The sequence below is a fragment of the Saimiri boliviensis genome, chromosome 2, assembly GCF_048565385.1.
Source record: "Saimiri boliviensis isolate mSaiBol1 chromosome 2, mSaiBol1.pri, whole genome shotgun sequence".
In the NCBI taxonomy this organism is placed as follows: domain Eukaryota; kingdom Metazoa; phylum Chordata; class Mammalia; order Primates; family Cebidae; genus Saimiri; species Saimiri boliviensis.
Window position 1 is genome coordinate 33,953,157 of NC_133450.1, and position 9,570 is coordinate 33,962,726.

The window sequence follows — 9,570 nt, forward strand, 5'->3', positions numbered from 1 at the left end:
TTAGATTTCGGAAGTTCTAACCTAAAAAATTCAGACCCCATTTTTTCCCTTTTGACTTGATTAGGGTGATGCTCCTGAAAAGTCAAATTTGACACCAAATATGCAGAAGTGAAAACAAGATGCAGCTAAGCAGAACAAACTCAAAAATAGCTAATGAAATGAAAAAACTGGGAGAATGCATCAAGTTAGCAGAGGGGAAAAACCGTGACAAGGAGAAAACAGGAAACAAACATACACTAACACAATGTTATTACTAATCCCCCGTAAGTTCACTAGGTTTCTGGTTTTAACACAAAGGACCTCCAAAACTGAGTACAGCAATCTATTGCCAAAATGAGTGGTTTCCCAATTAAAAGAAAAATACTCAAATAGCCAGAATTCACAAATTTCAAATTATATCTAATAAAATTTAAACATTTTGCGTATCATACGCGAATAAAGATCAAGTAAATGATTGACAACATTAACACTTGCAAAAAGTCAATCATGCTTAGTTACTTGGGACTTTTATATCATTTTGTATGGCCGGGTACAAATAAAACCAAGACAATATAGTTTGGTTTTATTTGTAAAATGTGCAGGACTAACAAAGAGAGCCAACACCAAATCAAGAATCACAAATTTGGATTACTAACATCCTCTTAAAAATGCACATCTTTGAATAGGCTACTACCGACCATTTTTGCTGATTATATATATATATACCTACCTGTTCAAATTGTTTTCTCTATTATCTAATCAACATCATCTGCTAAGAGACTTGTTTACATAGTTATGTAGGAATACATTTGTTTAGCTTTTGGGGAAGATAGGGTGGGACTCAAACTGTCCTTAGAAAGGAATAAAGATGAAAGGAACATAAACATGGAAAACAAAGGTTCAACCATGGCCTGCAAAGGCAGGTCCTAAACCTTTCCTTAGGATTACATCCACACTCCTCATGACCTCTCAAGTCTGGTTTTGAGTCCCTTTTTGAGATATAACCTATTTATTTTCCTGCCACTTTTTCAAAGGAATTTATTTTATTCCCTAACACCTCTAAGATTAAAAGTAGCTTAAGTCTTGGTGGGGCATTGTGGTTCACGCCTGTAATCCCAACACTTTAGGAGGCTGAGGTAGGCAGATCGATCATTTCAGGTCAGGACACGAGACCAGCCTGGCCAAACACTGTCAAACCTTGTCTCTTGTTAAAAATACAAAAAATCAGCCAGATATGGTGACGGGCACCTGTAATTCTAGCTACTGGGAGGCTAGAGACGTGAGAATCATTTAAGCCTGGGAGGTAGTGGTTCCAGTGAATCGAGATGACCCCACATATTCAAAACTGGGTGACCAAGCAAGACGTCTCAAGGGGAAAGAAAAAAAAAAAAAAAAGGCCATAGTGGCTCACGCCTGTAATCCCAGCACTTTGGCAGGCTGAGGAAGTTAGGAGCTTTCTTAGAATCTGCATTTGGAATGAAGAGTCTGGACTCGAACCAAGGTCTTCTGGCATCTAAGTCTGGCTCCCCATGGGGAAAGCATGGTAGCCCACCTGAAGTCACCTGGGCCCTCAAGTGTGGGCCAGCCCTACCAAGAACTCCCTATATGACCCCAGGAATGTCCCCGACTCCGGGAGCCTCAGAGTAGAGGTGGAAAGTAGAGCATAACTTGAGGTCAGGAGTTCAAAACCAGTCTGGCCAACAGGGTGAAACCCCACCTGTACTAAAAATACAAAAATGAGCTGGGCATGGGGTAGGTGCCTGTAATCCCAGGTACACGAAAAGGCTGAGACAGGAAATCACTTGAACCCAGGAGGCAGACGTTGCAGTGAGCCAAGATCACCCAAACTAGGTAAAAGAGCAAGACTCCATCTTAAAAAAATATGTCTGATTGTCTTACGGGTAGAGGTAAAAAACATCAACATACTACCATACTGCACTGAATAGCCATGTTTCAAAACCCCTAAGGGTAGAAAGTTGCTTTTGATAGCAACTTCAGGCTGACCAAGTACTGTCTTCAGAGATGCTAATTCTAGATTTCACCACTGATTAAAATAAACGTAGTTCCCTCAACTAATTCAACAGGTATACCAACTAAACTCAGCCTATTACGATTACCAGCTTTAAACTTCCATGGCCTGTTCTAGTGTTCGAAACAGCAAGGAAGTGGCCTTTTAAAAACTAAGGATACCGAAAACGTTCCAATTCTCCCAAATGGGAGATTGCCACTCCCCAATCCCCACACTTCCAGGAAGCTAAGAGCAGTACTTTCCTAGTGCTTCTAGTAGTTCTGGGTTCTTCCAAATCCCTGTATTGCTAAGGGCAATTATTTGGCACCTGAAACACTACCTGGCTACTATCAGATGCCACATAGACCTTAGCCAGTTTCTCAATATTTATGTAGTGTAATCCCCAGAGAACTAAGATTATCTAAGAGTCTTAAAACTCCTGTATCAATAAAGCTCGTCTTCTACACATGTAAGGCAGAGCTTGAAAGCTCAAACATTTAAGTCTATTCGTGTGGGTCTAAGACCTTACGCACTTTGCACTATTGTTTTCCCCTAACCATATACTACCCCATTCTTATCTCAGAACGAAAAGTAGCATGTCAAAGTCCCTTAAGCATTCTTGTTTGTTGATAAAAAGAAACTTTTATCTGGCCACCAAAACTGCGACACTATGGTTCACACCTGTAATCCCAGCACTCTGGGAGACCAAGTTAGAAAGATCACTTGAGTCCAGGAGTTTAAGACCAGCATGGGCAACATAGCACAACCCTGTCTCTCCAAAAATAAAAAATTAGCCACAAGCAGTAGTGCATGCCTGTAGTCCTAGCTACTCAGGAGACAAAGTGAGATTATCTGAGCCCTTGAGGTCAAGGCTGCATTCCAGCCTGGGCAACAAGACAAGACCCTGCCTCAAAAAACCAAAAACAAGGCCAGGCACAGTGACTCATTCCTGCAATCGTAGCACTTTGGGAGGCCAAAGCAGATGATTAGGAGTTTGAAACCAGCCTGGCCAACATGGTACAACCCCATCCCTACTAAAAATACACAATTATCCAGGCATGGTGGTATATGCCTGAAATCTCAGCTATCTGGGAGGCTGAGGCAGGACAATTGCTTGAACCCAGGAGGCGGAGTTTGCAGTAAGCCAAGCTTCCGCCATTGTACTCCAGCCTGGGCAACGAAAGCGAAAACTCTCTCAAACACACACACACACACACACACACACACAAAACCTGTATCATAACCTTTAATGTAAGCAAGAAATGTTGCTTTCTAAACACACTATCCTCCTCTTCGCTCTGGATGCTTAAGTAACCTGATGCCAATAACACAGGAGACAGGGAAAACATGGGGTTGGAGCAGACACAAAATTCCAACAACTATGATTTTAGCATTCGCTAATCTTTTGACTAGCTTGAAAGCATCAAAGAAACTATTTTTAAAAAGAGACCACAACAAACTCCAGGATTTTGGATGTCTTCTGGATTCTAAATGTATTGTATAAAGGTAAGGATGAGTAAACAGCATAGGACGTCTTCAGACAAACGGACAAAAATGAGTTTTATAATATTTTATTATCAATAACAAACAGCTGCTTTTATGTCTGTCCTGCAGCTGTTAACGAGTGGGAGGACACCCTTGACCCTAACAAGTAAAACAAATTAAGCCTTTATGTACAAGCAAATTTAGAGCTCTTTTAAGTGTCCAAAGCTATTAATTAGTTTAATTGAGACATTAAACTAATTCTGAATTAACATATTTAATAACCAGGAACTAAAATGTTCAACTTTTTTTTTCTAGTACAAAAAAATTAAATTTGCTTTAGTTATAAAAGAGCTCTGTCAATATACACAAACTATATACTTCAGACATTCACAAAAATGTGAGCAGGAGGCTTATCAAAAGACATTTAATACAATTAGTTTTCAACAACCCCTTGGTGGTCCACATCTACAAAGATATCCAGCCCAACCCAACCCCCCTTCCAAATCCCACCCCCACAGAAAAGCACATACTTACCAGAATTTTTAGCAAGTATGGTTTGGGAATTTTTGTAGTTTTTGTTTGGTTTTGTTTTTTAAAAAAAGGCCCCCAGGGCAAGTTATTTACAGTTTAATTGCCACTGTCAACTGATCTGGACCTTGATCGGGACCGGGACCTCTGGCGATCCACAGATGCTGGAGACTTAGATCTACTTGAAGAACCACGTTTCTGGCTCTTCTCAGGCACGGGAGACCTACTAACAGAACGGGACTTGCTCCGGCTCCGGCTCCGGCTCCGGCTTCTTGACCGGCTGTAAGATTTGCGACTACGGGAACGGGATCGGCTACGAGACCTAGAGGAACTTCTGGTCCGGGATCGAGACCTGCTTCTTGACCTACTATGAAAAAGGAGACTAAATCAGCCTTATCTTAGAAAAGATAAGACCCTACAACAAACCCATTAAATACAACTTTTGACTTTATATATAGATACCTGTGCCTTTTGCTGCCTTCAATTAATTTTATTTTTCTCCCATTTATTTCCTTTCCAGAAAGTTTTTCAATAGCATTCTTTAAATCACCATAAGAGGCAAACTCAACCACCCTAAAATGGAAAAAAGCCACTTTTAAAATACATACATCCTGTAGTCTCACACATTGCACACAGCAGTCTATAGGTAAGTCGTTTCTGTGTTCACTTTGCTGTTGCTACTACTGAGTCTCACATCCGGTAACACAGCATTAAAAGAGCAAGGTTTCGACATTGTTACACTTTGAGCCAATTAACCGTGGGGGGGGGGGAGTTCCTATGCATTGGATGCTTAGCAGGATACCTAGCCCCTATCCACTACATGCCAACAGCATCCTCCCTCAACAAGTTGTGACAACCAAGTATGTCTCCAGACGCTGCCAAAGATGTGTGTGGGGGAGAGGCAGCAAAACTGTCCCTGGAGAATCTCTGCATTCTAATATATTCAAAATTTAAGTCCTCATAACTAACTTCACAGCAAAATTTTCAGGATATTTTTAAAGACTTCCACAATTTCCAGTACATACCCTTCATTTAATTTAGGTCGATGTGCATCCGCAAACGTTACTTCCCCAGCTTGTCTCATGAAATCTTTGAGATCCTTAACACAAGATAATTGTGTTAAGCAAAGAAGAGGAAAGGGGACACACAAACAATCACATGATATAAAAAATAAAAAAAAACAAGACTACTGAAAGAGAAGATGTTAGATAAAGTACAAACATGGCATTTACCACACTTGTATTCTATCAGAATTCAAAAATTATCTATGTCAGGGCACGGAATAAGCAAATAGCATATTGCTTTTAAGCAAAATGCTGGAAGAAATTCAGATTTTAACATTAAGGTAGTATTAGTCTATACTGAGCTCAGTACAAAAGAAAAAAAACAAACAAAAAAACAACAAAAAAGGGAAACAGTACATATTTTTAAACTAAAGACTAAAGTAGGAGAAATTTTATTTAAAAAAAAACAGAACATTTACAAGACACCAGTTATTTTGTGCCCCATATGCCATTAAAAAAGTTTACTTTACCTTTATTATTATTTCCCTAGGCTAGTCAAGCAGCAAACCATTAATCGGTCGGAGAAACCTTCATGACATATGCCCGACTGGCTCTTCGCCACCCACTTGAAGGACACTACCCAATCGATGGAAGCCTTTAATCGCACAGCCCTCCCTATTAGCAGACTATTGGCGGATGCAGACATGTTCTACTCGAGCAGTTACCAAGGACCACTTTACTGCAATCAGGATTCCAACGACCACCTAATTTCGTATCTTTCAACTCTTTTCGACCGGACCTCTTATTCGGAAGCGTTACAGGAAGACAGGTCTCAACTTAGGGATCAGATCACGTTATCAACGCTCTGGGATCGCTGCAACCTGGCACTTCAAGGAAGTGCACCGATAACGTCTAGACCGGCAAACACAGATCTAGAGGTGGCCAACTGATCACTGTAGGAGCTGACTGGCAAAGTCAACCAGGCCCAACCAAGAGTGACCAAGACAACGATTAGGATAACCCACAGGCACTCCTCGTCATAAGGCCAACGACACAGACAGGCTGGCAAATAAAGGGTTTAATATTTGGTTAAAAATTGATTTTAAAAAACAAGAAAAATATCCTCAAAACATTTACATTTGATCACTAATATTAAAATTCAAAATATCCCCCAATTAAATTTAATTAAATGTTTAAAATTACAATTCCATTAAATCCATTAATTTAAGATAAAATTACTTTTAATAAAACAATAAAACATTAGCTACCCATTAACTTTTTTAAAAAGCCACATTAAAATAACTCGAAATTGTATTTCAACAAACCTGCCAGCTGACTCTTGAAGATAAATTCTCAACTATAAGCCGATTTTCTGTTCTTACAGGTGGAGCATTTCTGAGGAAGAAAATTAGTATTCACAATGAAAGAAATGCAATGACGAGCACTTGTGTTCAACTGTGATCAAGTCATCAAATATGACAAGCCATTCTAATGACTTCTGCCAACAGTTTCTCTGTTCTTCTATGACTCAAGATTCATCAAGAACAATGGGCTACCATGGGAATAGAAGATTATTATACAGGCCAGGCACAGCGGGAGGCCGAGGAAGGCAGATCAAGAGGTCAGGAGTTTGAGACCAGCCTGGCCAACATAGTTAAACTCCGTGTCCACTAAAAATAAATATATAAAAATTTAGCAAGGCAAGGTGGTGGGTGGGCCTCTATAATCCCAGCTACTCAAGAGGCTGAGGCAGGAGAATCGCTTGAACCTGGGAGGCAAAGGTTGCAGTGAGCCTAGACAGTCCGGGGGACAGTATGAGACTCCCATCTCCAAAAAAAAAAAAAATAAGGTAGGACCCAGAATCGTCACTGCTAGTAACTCCTGAACCTTAAATGCTAACCCTACAATAATCGTTCAATGCAGCCATCCACCCTTCACATACCGTCTATCATTTCGAGGTCTGCGACTACTAAAACGGTCAGAGTATCGTCCTCTACCTCTTCCACCTCGTGACCGAGCCCTAGCATGTTCAATAGTAACCCTACAAAAACAGAAAAAAATCTCAATTATACACTTAAATTATATAGATCTACTTAGAAAAACATCCCAACAGACCCAATCTGCTCTATGTCTCAGGACTAACTAGTTACACGGGAGTCTCACCTTTCACTACAGAGTTCTTTTCCATCAAGCTCATACACAGCATCATCTGCATCCCTCGGATCCTCAAATTCCTAAAATGTAAATATATGACACTTAGCATGGCTTTAAAAGAGTATTCTACAACATATTAAGAGCACTGAAATCTGGAGACAGAATGGGAATGGGAGTATCTTAACGACACTGCCACATAGCAAAACCTAATCCAAGAGCCACTGGAGTGGGTTCCAGTGAGCCGCCAAGTTTAAGTTGTTTTCACCCTCAGTAAAATTCAGACACAAGAATGGGTAACATTTTCTGAAGGCAAATATTCTACCTGGACTCAAGATCAGTAACAACTGCTTATCAAAACTCTACCGACCTAGCAGATAGTTCACCAAGTTGTAAACACTTACCACAAAACCAAAGCCTCTTTTCAAATCAATATCTCTTATCCGTCCATATCCCTTGAAGAATCTTTCCACGTCCTTCTCCCTGGCCGCTGGATTTAGCCTCCCGATGAATACTCGACAGCCACTCATGATGTCCGGCTAGTATTTCCTATTAGACAGTAATTCAATAGAGATAACAGCAATGACTGTCAAGAGGAGTGCCTGATCGAAGAATCAAAAACAAACGGCATAAAATGTTTACCCAGTGATATTATGGACGAGACTGCCAAGAGCGCCTCTAATGAGACCAGCCTCCTTGCCGACAAAACTAAAACGCGGCTCGTTCCCAACACGGTCGCTCCCCGGGCCCAGACGCAGCAACCGCAACGCCCACCGCCACCTCTCCAACTGCGCAGCCGCACACTCTCCGCGGCGCTCCGGCCCCCTCCCATCTGCCGCAGTTAGGAAAGACCGAGAAGCGCGGGCGGAGCCGCCCCCGCCCTCCGCAGGGCCAGCCCAAAGGCGGCCTCGCGGGGGCGTCACAGCAGGTGGAAGCCGGAATCTCGCGACGCTACCGCCGCGCCTGCGCCAACAGCAGCGGGCGGGCTCTCCGCGGCCACAAAATGGCGGCGCAGAAGCAGCGGCAGAATCAGCAGCAGCAGCAGAGCTGCGCGTGCCAAACTCCCTTCTCTCGCCTCCTCCCAGCAACTCCCCCGTTCTGGGGTCACTGGGGCCGCCCTCAAAAAGGCCCAACCGCATCGCCAGCAAAGTCAGAACCGGCCCACTACTCGACGGGTCCGGGTAATGAAGACGTTAAGCCTGGCAGGGAGGGGCGCGCAGCCGCCGTCAAAACGACCCCAACACTGACCGCCATTCCATCTCAATACCCTTAAAACAGTATGCCAAAAGGGAGACGTGCCCCAGCGCCCACCTCGAATCAACTGTGCTCATTATAAACGCCGTCCTCCGCAAAGAAAGCAGCCCCGGGACACTCACGGTGCGAGCGGCCGTGAAGAAACCTCGATCCGAGAAGGGCTGCCCTCAAAGTGGGCCACTCACCTTCCGGACGGGGTCTTTGGCGGCTGAGACCCAGACAGGTCCGTAGTCTGCGACGGAGTCGTCGGCCTCCACGCAAACCAGGACCTCACTCGTCTCCGTCTCTCCACAACTGACGCACTTAGCGGCTCTAGCGCTCCACAAAATGGAGGGCGCGTCCTGCGTCACTTCCGGTGACGCCCCTGGGCCGTGGGTCCGCCTCCTTGGGACCCAGGGAAGACGGAAGTGTCGCGGGACCCTGACACTGCGAGCTGCTGACCTCGCCGCCCGCGGTGGGTGGAGCCAGGGGCGGGAACTCGCTTGGGTGCGGCCAGCAAGTCCCTGAGTCGGGAGGGACACCCGTTGAAGTGTTTCTCCGCTTCTAAAGCCTTGGAGTCCGGTTCGTCATCATCTCTCCCGGAAGACTCTCCTGAGATAAATTTCACCCCTTTTTGTATCTAGTTTTTCGTAGATACCCAGAAGATTGCTAATTAGGAGAGACTTAGCTTTGCAAAAATACCTGGCCTTTCCTTACCGCACTGCTTGCAATGTAAATTTGCCCTCAAAGCAGGGGAGCTCCTAGATGTTCGAGTTTTTGTTTGTTTTTTTTTTCAACCATGCCACAGCTGTATGGTTTAGTTGTACTGAGAAGACTAAGGAACTGAAGTATTTTTTAAATAAAAGGGTTTGAGTGATGAAATGTTGAAAACAGGATTGCAGCTGGAAGGCTGTCTTGAATTGAGGCTGTAATACAGATTTCTGCGTTTCCGTCACTCTGGGAGAGTGACTGAAAGAGGTTTCAAGCTGCTTTTAAGTTCAAATGGTATTTGGTTAATGCTCCCCGTTCTGATTGCTGTAATGTAACGCATGAAAGTTTACAATTCTTATGTCGTGCCTTCAAAGTTGGCTGTGTTTGACACAGCCCTCCACATTTAACTCTTGTGTTTTCCCGATAAAATTGGTAGCCTAGAAACTTAGGCATAAAGAAATGGGTTAACTT

The 9,570-nt window shown here is 43.3% G+C and overlaps 1 protein-coding gene and 1 pseudogene across 5 annotated transcripts; one reads left to right on the forward strand and one right to left on the reverse strand.

Moving 5' to 3' along the window:
• Positions 1-3,542: 3,542 nt before the first annotated feature.
• On the reverse strand, positions 3,543-8,686 carry SRSF5 (serine and arginine rich splicing factor 5). 5 transcript variants are annotated; one of them, XM_010335214.3, is made up of 8 exons: positions 8,595-8,686; positions 7,560-7,704; positions 7,168-7,238; positions 6,947-7,045; positions 6,330-6,399; positions 5,026-5,099; positions 4,463-4,573; positions 3,543-4,364 (listed from the first exon to the last, which is right to left on the reverse strand). In XM_010335214.3, the coding sequence occupies exons 2-8, from the start codon at positions 7,683-7,685 to the stop codon at positions 4,100-4,102; spliced, it is 816 nt and encodes a 271-aa protein (XP_010333516.1). In that variant the 5' UTR covers positions 7,686-7,704; positions 8,595-8,686; the 3' UTR covers positions 3,543-4,099. The 5 variants fall into 5 exon arrangements, with proteins under 5 accessions (XP_010333516.1, XP_010333515.1, XP_074249170.1 ...); XM_010335213.2 differs by having other exon boundaries at positions 3,543-4,367; XM_074393069.1 differs by having other exon boundaries at positions 3,543-4,382.
• On the forward strand, positions 7,837-8,621 carry LOC120363995 (uncharacterized; annotated as a pseudogene).
• Positions 8,687-9,570: the final 884 nt, after the last annotated feature.